This window comes from Heterodontus francisci, chromosome 7, assembly GCF_036365525.1.
Source record: "Heterodontus francisci isolate sHetFra1 chromosome 7, sHetFra1.hap1, whole genome shotgun sequence".
In the NCBI taxonomy this organism is placed as follows: Eukaryota; Metazoa; Chordata; class Chondrichthyes; order Heterodontiformes; family Heterodontidae; genus Heterodontus; species Heterodontus francisci.
This window is the reverse complement of record NC_090377.1, coordinates 71,582,774-71,596,547: the sequence shown is the minus strand read 5'-3', so window position 1 is coordinate 71,596,547 and position 13,774 is coordinate 71,582,774. Positions and strand designations below refer to the sequence as shown.

The 13,774-nt window shown below is 38.1% G+C and overlaps 1 protein-coding gene across 7 annotated transcripts in view; it reads right to left on the bottom strand.

The window, feature by feature from the left end:
- The window catches only part of fastkd1 (FAST kinase domains 1), a 71,000-nt gene that overhangs the window by 2,594 nt on the left and 54,632 nt on the right, over positions 1-13,774 (bottom strand). For all 7 annotated transcript variants that reach the window (XM_068035396.1, XM_068035394.1, XM_068035395.1 and 4 more), the window contains 5 exons: positions 12,809-12,937; positions 11,275-11,406; positions 9,841-9,954; positions 7,540-7,684; positions 994-1,108 (listed from right to left, as the gene is read on the bottom strand). In XM_068035396.1, the coding sequence (XP_067891497.1) occupies positions 994-1,108; positions 7,540-7,684; positions 9,841-9,954; positions 11,275-11,406; positions 12,809-12,937 (635 nt within the window). The remainder of the gene's footprint in view (positions 1-993; positions 1,109-7,539; positions 7,685-9,840; positions 9,955-11,274; positions 11,407-12,808; positions 12,938-13,774) is intronic.

Genomic DNA, 13,774 nt, shown 5'->3' with positions numbered 1-13,774 from the left:
GATAAAATGATGAAAGATGCAACACTTTTAGATTGCAAAGCTTTGTGGCTATTTTTAAAAATGATTTATTGGCTAAGCTATGTTTCAGATTTCAAATACAAGAACAAAATAATAAAATGTAAGGACAAAGAGTATTCAGATAATATTGCTTCACCAGTTGTTACAGTACTGTCAGAAACACTGTTTCCATTTACTAAATTACTAAATTAAGTTAAAGCTCATGTTAATTTTAATTAGAATTGTGATGACTCCATCATGGGAAAAGAAAATGTCAAGTCCATAGAACATAACTGGCCATAATTCAGCACCTTACATGGTCAGCCTGCAAAAAAAGGAAACATGGCACATAAATGGTTAATGCACACAGGTGGTCTGGATTTTTCCCAATCCAGTAGGAATCCTGCCAGATTGGAGTGGATGCACCTGTGTCTCAGCACTCTAACCCGGTGCCTTTTGAATTTAATTTCCCCATCAAGTTCCCAGCACTATTTTTGGTCTTGCCAGGTGGCCAATGATTAGCAATGTCAGCTGAAGAGTTAAGGTTTATTTCTCTTTTTACATATCCTATATTGCCTAGCACATTCACTCACTCTTCTATCACGTAATGTGGCCTTTTAATTTTTCTTTAAAGTACCATTTTACCTTAGCAATGGCATGCTACACATTGCTAACTACCATCAAATGCATTAAGGATAAAAAAATGCACTGGATAATATATTTAATTTTATTAAGCTCACCTAAAAAATAGGCAGGCATATTTAGAATCCAGTCATTTCCAGTGCAAAATCCTGAAAAGGGCAGATGAGGCCAGGGAGGCAGCGGAACAGCTCCCTGCAGCATTCCATCTTCCTATTGGCCCAAAAACTGAGGAAAATGGGCAATAAATCTAGGCCAACATATCATAACACTAAGAATAGCATTTAAGGTTAAGATATTTGCCATATTTTGATAGACAATGTCTTATTCTGCAGGCTCACAGAAATAGCAAAGTACCTGTACTACATGGTATCCTAGAATCTCCAAGTGCCTCTTTTTCATAACAGTTTCTCCTTTAATATGATGAGAGTTCTTGCAGAAAGCTTTAGCGTCAAGAAAATCCACAGCAACCCTGTAGAAATGACAACATCTTGGTTAATTTTTAAGTCAAAATGTAATGCCATAAACTGCTGCCATTTGAAAATAAAAGAATTTGTATGTTTAATTTTTTTCCATCCTTTCCTAACCAGCCCCCAACCACCCCAACTATCTTTCCCTAACCACCACTCCAACTGCTAACCACCATATTCCCTCTTTTAGACAGGTGGTCAGCTGCAAGGGGTTTAAGCTTTTCTGATTAAATCATATTCAACTACTTTACTCCAATTGCATTTGTTATGATCCTGTAGTTTTTTTTCTCCGGAAAGAATGTGGTGTGCCTTTAAGGCTGGAAAAGGAGTTATACTGCTTTAAGGTAACAAGCTCAAGAGACTGAGTCAAAGAATGCATTCTCGTTGCCCCGGGATATAGCCAGAGACTGAGATTCAAAGAGTGCATTCTGGTTGCCTGGGATACAGCCAGTCAGACTAAGGATTGAGAGATACATTGTTGCCAACTGACATTTGAAACTAATTGAAAAACTGGCTTTGGAGAGAGTGTTAACAGAGAAACAGACAGACAGCTGGACCAGCATGTACGGAAGAACATGAGAGCTCTCGCTTGGTTTATTTAAACCCTATTTATTATACTCTCAGAATTCTGATGTTATGCCAGATTAATTTCTTAAAAAGAAAATAACCAATTCCTTTAACTACTGAACTGTAATTGTTGAAATTCATCGCTGGAGAAGAAAAGCATCCTTTCAACTGCTGAATTAGACTACAGACTGTTGTACTGTTGAAGAACCTTTCTTCCCCCCATCGAATGGCTGTGAGGACTTCAAGCAACCTTGGACTGTCTCCCGGCAGGAGCGTAAATCTGCAAGGACACTAATTTTTTTCTATTTTAAATGTTCTTTATATCTTAGTAGTGTTTAATAATTTAGTTTTTTCTAATTAAAGAGTTAATTTGTTGATCTAAAGACACCTGGTTTGGATAGCCTCATTTGGGGGTTATCAGATGGTACAATTTGGCTGGGTCTTTCTTTAATTTGGAAAGTTTGAAATGATATGTTAGGTGATCTGTGGAAGGTCGGGATTGAATCAACAGTGCATTTCTCCCACCACAATCAGAATCATATATTTTGATTGGGGGCTTTGACTTGAGTCATAACATACTAATTGTGTTTCTCGTCCAGGATTTGAATCATATCTTAACTGGGGACTCGCTCGAGATTGAATCATATTTAATTTGGTGGCTCATGTCTGGGATCAGAATCAGACTAATTTGGAGGGCTCGCATTTGGAACTATATTAATTACTCGTTTCTGAGATAACATATTTAAATTGGGGTCTTGTGTTTGGCATCATATTTAATTTCTCTCGAGTCTGGGATTATATCAATTGGAAACTCAATTGTTGGTATCTAAATCTAACACCAATTACAAAGAAATAAAAGAACCAGGTCTCTTGTACAATAAGGTACAGTCTAGACCATTGTAATGGCATTAATGCTTGTAGCAGAGTTTTTGGAAAAGTCTGAGTGACTTGATAACTTTAACTAAGAACAAATTAAACAAATTAAAAGAATTGGCAGTGAAATTGGGGTTGGAATTGAAATCAGGTGCCAAAAAAGCAGAAATAATTGACATAATATCCAAACATCTGGAATTAGTGGAAGATGATGATACTGATGAAGGGGAATATGAAGAACAAGAAAGGGAATATAAGAGAAAAGAAGGTAGTAGGTCCGAGAGTGATGCTGTGGGATTGGCTAGGATTCAGTTAGAAACAAAAAAACTTGAGGCTGAAAAAGAATTAAGAAAACTTGAATTGGAAAAAGAAAAAGCAATAGCAATAAGAAAACTTGAATTGGAAGACAGTGAGAAAGAGAGGGAATTTAAGTTAAAATAGATGGAACTAAGACAAAAGGGTAGTCTTGAATCCAGGGAAAATTCGGGTCAGGAAGGATCTGAATTTAGATCAGGACCCAGCAAAAAGTTGTTTAAATTTATACAGGCGCTTCCTAAGTTCGAGGAAAGGGTCGTAGAGGCATTTTTCATATCTTTGGAAAAAATAGCCGAACAGATGAAATGGCCGAAAGAAAGCTGGACATTGCTCATGCAGGGCAGGCTGGTAGGCAGAGCTCATGAAGCTTATGCCATTCTTCCTGAAGAGGCTTCTATAGACTATGAGATGGCAAAAAAGGCTATTCTCGCTGCATATGAGTTAGTCCCTGAAGCTTATCGTCAGAAGATTAGGAACTTACGGAGATTGGCTGGGCAGACATATTTAGAATTTGAGCGGGTGAAGCAAATTACTTTTGACCATTGGTTGCTGGCATTAAAGATAGAAATCACATATGAGAACCTTCAAGAATTGATTCTCTTATAAGAGTTTAAAAACTCCATTCCTTCAGTAGTGAGAACTCATATAGATAACCTGAAAGTTTTGAAAGCTAGGCAAGCAGCAGAAATTGCTGATGATTTTGAGCTTGTGAATAAGCCAACCTATTTTATCCGTCACCCCCATAAGCCCGAGAAGGATAGAAAGTGGGAGAGTGAAAGGAAGGCAAGTAGCCGGGGACAAAGAGGAACAGCTGGGAATGCCCCTGGATTACCTCCTTAGGTCAGAAAGGAAGGTGCTGAGGGTCGAAGTGAGGTTCGCAAGCCAAGTGTAATCATTGCAACAAAATGAGTCATCTTCATTCAGAGTGCTGGAAATTGCGAGGTAAACCCATAGGACTTGTTGGGGTACGCCAAGTTAGTGCAGAGGAAAAGACTCTGACTGAGAGTATAGCAGACCAGGCTATAGCTTTAACGACAACTGTGAATGTGAAACCAGATACTAAAACTAAAACGATTACAGAGGTTAAGAATAAAATATTTGCGAGTTATAATGAATTTTTGTCAAAAGGGAGAGTAACTCTGTATCCTGTAAGTGAGGCAGGAAAACCTATTATACTCAGGGACACAGGAGCAACCCAATAACTCGCTGGGGAAAGATATATGAGGTTTCCACCAGAGACCGCCTTGAACGCTAAAGTTTTAGTAAATGGGATTGGCAGGGAGTGTATACCTGTACCTTTGTGTAAAGTAGGCCTAGAGAGTGACTTAATATCTGGGATAGTAACTGTAGGTGTTGTCCACAGTTTACCAGTAAAGGGAATTGATCTACTGCTAGGAAATGATTTGGCTGGATCAAAAATATCAGTTTCTCCTATAGTTACAGAGGAACCAAGTGAAACTAAGAAAACGGAGCAAGTACAGGAACAAGTTCCTGGAATATTTCCTGCGTGTGTAGTTACCCGAACAATAGCTAAACAGGATCCATTGTCGGAGGTAAAAGGGGCAGCACAAATAGATAGCCAAGTACCTGAAACTTTAAATTATTTGGGGATTTAGATAATCCGAATGAGAGGTTTAACAGATCATCTATCATTGCAGCACAGCATGCTGATCCTGAGATATACCGAAAAGCACACAGATAGCTCTGTCACAAGCTGAGGCAAAAGGAGTTCTGGCAGGCTATTATATGGCAAACAGGGTTTTGAAAAGGAAACGGAGACCGCCTCATAGACCTGCCAACGAAAACTGGACAGTTGTTGAACAGATAGTAGTACCACCTAAATTCTGAAAGGATTATTAAGGTTAGCACACACATTATTTTTGTAGGACATAGGGGAATTTAGAAGACCAAACACACATAAGCCAACATTATTACTGGCCAGGTCTTACAAAGGATGTGAGACAATTTTATAGGACATGTCAGACCTGTCAAATGATGGGAAAACCACTACCTACCATAAACCAGGGGATGAAGCATTAGTGTTGTTACCATCACAGGGAGAACCATTAAAAGCATGGTTCAGTGGCCCATATAGAATGAATAAAGAGTGGGTAAGGTAGATTACTTGACTGACACCCCTGATCACCAGAAGAACCACCGTTGTGTCACACTAATATGTTCAAACAATATCACCGCAGAGAGGAGGATAAGCCAATCCAGGCATGTCAGGTAATCGGGACTATTGAGAAGTAAAAGGATAGTGGGGATGAGGCAGAAGCAGGCCTAGGAAATTCTCAGATTAGTGAATACAGAATGGCTAGGAAAATTAAACGATAGGCTTTTACACTTGGAGGCAAAGCAGCGTGAAGTCCTAACCAGGGTTTTCACAACATTTCAAAAAGTTTGTAGGGATAAGCCAGGATGTACAACCTTAGTCACACATGATGTGGGTATAGGGGGAACCATTCCTTTAAAACAACATCCTTACCGCTCAGGTCCAGACAGGCACAAGTGGAATCAGAGGTACAATGCCTGCTGAAGGGCAGCTTAGTTGAACCTAATCAGGACAGCTAGAATTCGCAGATGGTCCTGATGACTAAACCCGGTGGGTCAGCTCAAACTTGCATAGACTCTAGAAAAGTAACTGCGGTAAAGAAGGCAGACTACTACCTAAATTCTTATTTATAGGACTGTATAGACAGAGTGGGCAACATAATGTGTCTTAAAGAGACAGATGTGTTGGAGGGATACTGTCAAATTCCTTTGACACCCCAGAGTAAGAAAAAAATCAGCTTCTGTTACCCCGGACAGGGGTTTCCAGTGTCAAGTGATACCACATAAGGTTAAGGGGCACACAAGAAACTTCTCAGCGAATAGTGAACCCAGTAGAGGTCAGTGCTCCTAGCTGTACAGTTCACCTGATTGAGGTGATGGACAATAAGGACAAGTGGAAGGAAAACATAAAACAATTGGAAGACTATGCTTGGAAATTTGAAATGGGTTAATTGGGACAACCTTTTGAAAATTTAAACCCGAAATGTTCTGGTGGAACTTGTTGCTGTAGTCTCAACATTTTAGAAAAGTGTATGCCTGTGAATACGGAAAAAATGTGTTAGCTTTTTTAAAAAATTGTATTTTTTACCCATTGTAATGAAACGCATTTCAGGAATGGCATTTCATTCTGCCAGGGGAAGAGGTGTTATGATCCTGTAGTTTTTTCTCCCGGAAAGAATGTGGTGTGCCTTTAAGGCTGGAAAAGGAGCGGTACTGCTTTAAGGTAACAAGCTCCAGAGACTGAGTCAATGAATGCATTCTCGTTGCCCTGGGATACAGCCATTCAGAGACTGTGATTCAAAGAGTGCATTCTGGTTGCCTGGGACACAGCCACTCAGACTGAGGTATCAAGAGATACATTGTTGCCGATTGACATTTGAAATTAATTGAAAAACTGGCTTTGGAGAGACAGTTAACAGAGAAACAGACAGACAGCTAGACTAGCATGTACTGAAGGAAATGAGAGCTCGCCCTTGGTTTATTTAAACCCTATTTATTATACTCTCAGAATTCTGATGACAAGTCAGATTAATTTCTTAAAAAGAAAATAACCAATTCCTTTAACTACTGAACTGCAATTGTTGAAGATCATCACTGGAGAAGGAAGGCTGCTGAATTAGACTACGGGACTGTTGTACTGTTGAAGAACCTTTTCTCCCCCCACGGACGGCTGTGAGGACTTCAAGCAACCTTGGACTGTTCCACATTTGGCAAGAGCATAAATCTGCAAGGACACTATTTTTTTTCTATTTTAAATGTTGGTTATATCTTAGTGTTTAAGAATTTTGTTTTTCTAATTAAAGAGTTAATTTGTTGATTTAAAGACACCTGGTTTGGTTAGCCTCATTTGGGGGTTAATAGATGGTACAATTTGGCTGGGAGTTTCTTTAATTTGGAAAGTTTAAAATGATATGTTAGGTGATCTGTGGAGCGACAGGATTGAATCAATAGTGCATTTCTCCCACCACAATCAAAATCGTATATTTTGATTGGGGGCTTTGACTTGTGCGGTTGGTCATAACACATTATGCAATGAGTTAACTACCCAGTTTAATAAAGGGGCAGAAAAAATGTCCAGTACTTGGATTTATCAAAAATGTTGAATCAGATCGAAATGTATGGTGTATTCCATCAAGTTTGAACAGCTCGAGGAAAAATCGATAGAAAAAAGTTGATAGAAAAAGTTTAATGTTTCTGACACTGCAAATTTAAAAGTTCAAATCATAACCTTAAATATTCTTATTGGGTTGGCTTTGGCAATTCTTAGCTAGGTCATTGTGGCAACAGAGAACTCTATTTTAAAGCAAAGATAAAAAAAAACACAAGCATTTCCATTTCTGAAGAACTAACATTATATCAGATAGATTAGCAACTGTGGAAAAATTACCATCCTCAAAGTTATACAATTCCGGCTAAAGTAGCAAGTAGTAGTTTGGTTGGTTGGATGAAAGTGCACAGAAAGTGAATTATATTCAAAAAAAGTTTTATTAATCAGTTACAAACTTGTTATAAACTACACCTAAAAGTGCAGATTATATCTCATTAGGATGACTTTTTTTGCAGATATTTTGAAAAGTATTGAAAGATATTTGAGAAAACACACTAAAACTGGCTGTGCACAAACCTTTGTGCTCCTGGCAGGAGCTGTTTCTCTCCAATAAATTCGTTGCCTGGTCCCCAAGGCATTTTGCCTTTTTTAGAAAGTAGCATTGTACTCTGATCCACATAAGGAAGAGGTTTTTGGTGTTTGTTAAGGACACATTCAAAGTCTGCAAGAAATAATTTGTCAATTTAATTGCAAACTATTTGAAGGGGCAAATCACCACTGACAACAGTTTTTTCTTGACCAGGTTAAGACTGATAACTTAAGAGGATGCCAAACATGGACCAATAGTGCTCATCCACATGAAAAAACTAACTACTGGAAAAGGCTAATGGAACGTTAGCTGTTATATCAAGGGGCTTGGAATTCATAAGCAAGGAAGTGCTGCTTCAGTTGTATAAAGCCTTGGGCAGATCTCATCTGGAGTATTGCATTTAGTTTTGGGCACTGAATCTCAGAAAGATACATTAGCCTTGCAAGATACAGTGGCGCAGTGGTTAGCACCGCAGCCTCACAGCTCCAGCGACCCGGGTTCAATTCTGGGTACTGCCTGTGTGGAGTTTGCAAGTTCTCCCTGTGTCTGCGTGGGTTTCCTCCGGGTGCTCCGGTTTCCTCCCACAAGCCAAAAGACTTGCAGGTTGATAGGTAAATTGGCCATTATAAATTGCCCCTAGTATAGGTAGGTGGTAGGGGAATATAGGGACAGGTGAGGATGTAGTAGGAATATGGGATTAGTGTAGGATTAGTATAAATGGGTGGTTAATGGTTGGCACAGACTCGGTGGGCCGAAGGGCCTGTTTCAGTGCTGTATCTCTAAAAGAAAAATTATACCATGGTTTCAAGGATTAGATTACATTAACAGCTGGAAAAGGCTATATAAACTAGGCTTGTATTCCCTTAAATTTAGAAGATTGAGAGATTATCTAATTTAATTGTTTAAAATGATAAAAGGGATTTTCATTTCAAGAAACTATTTCCTCTTGTGGGAAAATAAATCAGAAATTAGAGCTAGGCCATTTAGGAGTGAGATTATTTCTCCCCCCACCCACACAAAGAGCAGTGGAAATCTGGAACACATTCTCCAAAAGGCTGTGGATACTGAGTCAATTGAAATTTAAGACTGAGTGATAGATTCCGTTTTTACCCAATGAAATTCTAAGGTGAGTAAATGGAGTCGAGGTACATATCAGCCAAGATCTAATTGAATGGTGGAACAGACTCAAGAGGCTGAATGGCTTATTCCTGTTCCTATGTTCCAACATTCCCTACACAGGGGTAAACCACCTAAGAACTAGCTAGGAGGCATTTTTGTACATGGGGGTTGAACTTATTTCAAAGAATGAGACAGACTGTAGATAATTAAACAGTCTTCCTTATTGTTCAATCCCTACACAAGTTCAGGCCAATTTGGAGCTTAGCAGTATCAGAATACCAGTCATTGTAAACTGTCAAATTAAGACAGCAATTCTTAATAAAAGTATGAATGCTGTTTCGGGCCTTAAATTTGGCCTCAAAAGGAACTCTCTGCATTCTGGCCCAAGAGATGGCCAATTCACAAATAGAATGTGCTATACTTTTCTTTAAAAGGGACCCTAGACAGCAATGCAAAATACACTCAGCCACTTCAGTTACTAACCACTGCTTAATAATGGGGGTCACCTAATGTTTTTTCAGCAAAAGAACAATCACCTCCCTAGTCTTTCATCACATCTACATAAAAGGTCATGCACACATCAACTAAGCTAGGGTTATTCGCAATTCCTTAGAAGTCAAAATCCCAAACTATTTAATCTAATTTGCTCCAGTGACACCCAGAACTAGCAGATTGTGCATGGAAACTCAGAAGACATGGAGGAACACATCGAACAGTTGTCACCACAAATCAAAAGTTGTTAAAAATGCAAGTATATTCAACTGTAACAGTTTTTTGCACTTTGTGGAAACAAAATGTTATATTGGTATTTGTAGAACAAGAACCCAATAATATTTATTAATGGAGCTACAATTCATTTGCCCAAATAAGTAATTTTGGGTTCCATTTGTAACATATAAAATTTATTTCAAATATTGATCAATTCCATAGTTACTAAAACAAAACACCAACGCAGACTTAAAGGTCTTTCAAAAAATAAAATGTAACCAAATGAACTCTTACACCTAAATTCAAGAACCCACAGAATCCAGAAACTACGTGAGGATGGATTAGATCATTGGAATTGCTAAGAACAGAAATCAATCCAACAAGAAATCTAAATTGCCTTTCCTCCAAAAATCAAAATACAATGATAACTAAAACAGGCTGCTAAAAGAAAAATAACATACCTATGAAATAATAATATGGGGTGAATACTGAGGCTTTGGCATAGTTACTTCCTCCCAATAATTGCCCCAATATTGCTTGAATCTGCTGCTGGATCGCACTGACAGACACGTTGCCTATTAAAGAAAAAATTTATATTACAAAATAACAGTGTTGCACCCAGAAATAAGTATATTTGAATGCACATCACAAATTTACAAATTCAACACATCAAATGTGGCTTCAACATACTTATTGAAAATACAAGATCAAAAATAATAAAAGGATGGTACAATCCCCACCACTTACACCACCCATAGTTATGGCAGGCAACTGTCTATACTGGGCAATTAATAGTAACCTTTTCCAACACCATAGAAATAGTGTGATTTTTTAACCAGCAGTGGAGCAATGGTGAGATCAAGTTTGCTGAATCAACACCAGTGTGATCGCCGCAGCTACTTAGACCACTACAGAATGGCGCTGGAAGACTTTAAAAAACCACAGTGGAATATTCAATCCAACTGTTGCCCAGGGTAACATTTTTACTGACTTGTGAGAACTTCACTAAAATCTTAAACTTTTGACAGCCAATCTTGCTCCAATATTTTAAATCATATATATTGAATTTGTATGCTAAGTATAGGTTCCAACCGGTAATGAAATATGGAAAGGGATCACAGTTTAAGACGACAACCCTGTGCACATGGGTACCTTCCTAAACCCTAATATAGTGTAAATATTTAAATTGTTAAGTACAAACACTATTATTAAAACAAACCTGGACATTCTGTTCATATATGCCTTGACCCATACCCAAGTTATCAGATTGGAACCATTGCTCCTAAATGTGTCCCTCTTAATTTAATCTGACCTTCAGTTCGATGTCTGGTCCCTAGCACCTTGGTGGTGCTTCAGACATTGGCTGCATTGCCATGATGTTCGCTATGGCAGATTCCAACAACTTTCCCAGCAAATTGTGGCTTGAATTCGCCACTGGAGAATCAGATAGCACAATAGTTAAATTTATGGCATTTGTCATTAACATTGCCATTGTAGCAAATTTTGGGGCTGTTTATAGCATGAACTGCAAGGGTACCACAAGAGGGGAATTTAAGTCTGCAGTCTTGTAACTTAATGGTTGTAATGATTAAACAGGGAACAGACACCAAAATCTGGCAACCATTGTTTTGGATTTGCCCTGTTCTGCAGCACAAGTGCGAGTAAGGATATTTCCCAGAGGCAAAATTTCATATGTTGGGCCCAACTACTGGTTATTAGTTCTCTCGCAGTTCATGCAGACAGACACAATCTAATCAAAAGACTGGAGGAAAATTATTAGCTTTCCTTCCCATGACAGCATAGACTGAGGTGAACAAGCATTAAAAGAGGAATAGGAAAAAATTGAGCGAGAAAGCTTTAAAAATATAGTTTTATTTACAGTAGCAATCACTGACCTTTATGTAGCAACTGCTGGCAATAACGGTCATGAAACCAAGGGGTCTGGAATTCTGGGCACTCTAAACAGACAGCTCTGTTCAACTCCATTAAACGTAAGCGGATCCGCATGTTGAGAGCATCAGGCAGTACTAATATTAGAAACCAAGTTACTATTATAGACTACAGCATTTTCCCCACCAATTTCCCCCTTCTTCTAAAGGCAGGAGTACCACAAGAGGAGAATTTAAATGGGCAGTTTTGTAGCTTAATGGTTGTGTTGATTAAACAGGTAACAGACACCAAAATCTGGCAACCATTGTTTTGGATTTGCCCTGTTCTGCATCACAAGTGCTAGAGTACAGTTTCATAAACTGTGCGCGCCCTCTGGCATTTTATCCAAAGGAACATGCATCACAGGGAAGCAAAGACAGTGAGTTCTGGCAAGCTATTTGACTATATGATGCATCGCAGTTGAGTCTGATCCTATCCTCACCTGATGGCTACATGCCGACTCAGATCCAGTTAATGGATAACTATCAGATATGGGGAATTTTTCCCTCCTTTACCCAAGGGCATCAAGGCAAACTGTTGCCTAATCTCCATTGTAATAGTACAACAGTACAGATGGAGACCTTCATTTTCTGTATGCATCAGTTGTTAACAGGCTTTACCAGTTGATCCAATGATACATCATGGGCTACACGAATCCTAAATCACCTTTAAGGCATTACTCATATGATTTAAACACAAGCAAACGGCTGCAGAGGATATGGATTTGCGAGTCAAAGCTAAGTGCACCCCTGTGCTGAATGCTTATAAAATAAGCAATCCAACTGACTTGAAAACAATATGATAATCAAGAGATTTTGGCTGCTGGGTAAAATAAGATAACTTGAACTGTATTATGTTATGTCTGACATTTTTTTTATACCCATTCCCAGGACATAAGTATGGCTGGTGAGGTCAGCATTTATTGCTCATCCCTTGTTGCCTTGAGAATATGCTGGTAAGCATTCAGATATAACTTCGTGGCTTGCTAAGCCACTTCAAAGGGAAGTTAAGAGTCAGCTACGTTGGTGTGGGACTAGAGTCACAAGGTCAGACTGTTTAAGGATAACAGGTTTCATTCCTGAAAGTAGGAATTTAGTTTGCTTTATTGTAAGTCAATGCTACTTTTTGCAGTGATAATTTATGCCCAAAAGTTATTCCTTTGGTTCCTCAAAATATTTATGAAAGTTCAAAATATTAAAAATTCACCCAATTATAACAGATCCAATCTTAGGCCCATGCCACCACACGTGTGCCAAAATTTTCTGGGGTGGCATCCAAATGTAGGAAATCCCACATTAGTGATTAATACTTTAAATCTCATCTGGAAAATACTAATCATACTAATTGATTAAAGGCAGCTATGTTTTGTTTCTGTGGTAGGGGTGGGGAGAAGGCCAGACCTAGTGATGCATGGGATCTCAAAACAGTTGGAGAGATATCACAGATGAACACTTTTAATAATCTACAAGTACCAATACTTAAATAACAAAAGAAACTTACTATCCAGTTGTGAGTCCAACTTCGCTAGGAAATCCACACTAAAAATAGTCTTAATTATATCTTCAGGAAAGTAGCCTGCAAGAGCTAATGAGTAACCAAATAGCACCAGAAGATGAGGGTCACATAAATCTATGTAAAGAAAAAAAGACTTGCATTTATATAGCACTTCAAGTTCTCTGGGCATCCCCAATGCTTTACATCCAATAAAGTACCTACTAAATGTAGTCATTGTTATAGTGGATTTTCTTTGCCTACGCTACAGCATTGAAGAATCTAAATCAGTATAATAAAGAGATGAATACTTTATTAAAAAATGACTTTGCCTTCCAATCACTAAAAATCTGCAGTTTTAACAAGACTAATGTCCAAAATCTTTAACATTATTGGTATTTTTGGATTACAGCACTCATCTGTATAGTCAAAGTAACATAAACACAATAAACACCGTTATGCAATTGGGATATAGTTACAATATTACTAGGAGCTTGGATCAAAAACAAATTCATTATTTTAATTTAAAAGTTAATTATACAAGAAATATTATTAGACCCAATTAATTCCTGGAAGATATCCTTCATCTCTCTACAGACGTCTTTGCCTGCAAACGTCAAAGTTATTCAGGTGGGAAGTGCTCAAAAATGAGGGGTAAGCATATAGCTTTCAAATATATTTGTCATAGATCTAGTTAAAATTATTTGCTGTGCAATTTATATTGTAATTATTAACATTCAGTCCTTGTTTCCTAAAGTATCAGTAACTCGGATGCATCCTCACTTTAGTTTCTCGTTTGACAGGTTATATTTGTTTTGGGGAAAAAAAAGGAAAGACTTGCATTTATGTACTGCCTTTCAATAGCTCATGGCATCCCAAAGTACTTTATAGCCAATGAAGTACTTTTGAAATGTAGTCATTGTTGTCATGTAGTAGTAGTAAGGCAGATAGAAATTGAAAATTCTTGCATGGCGT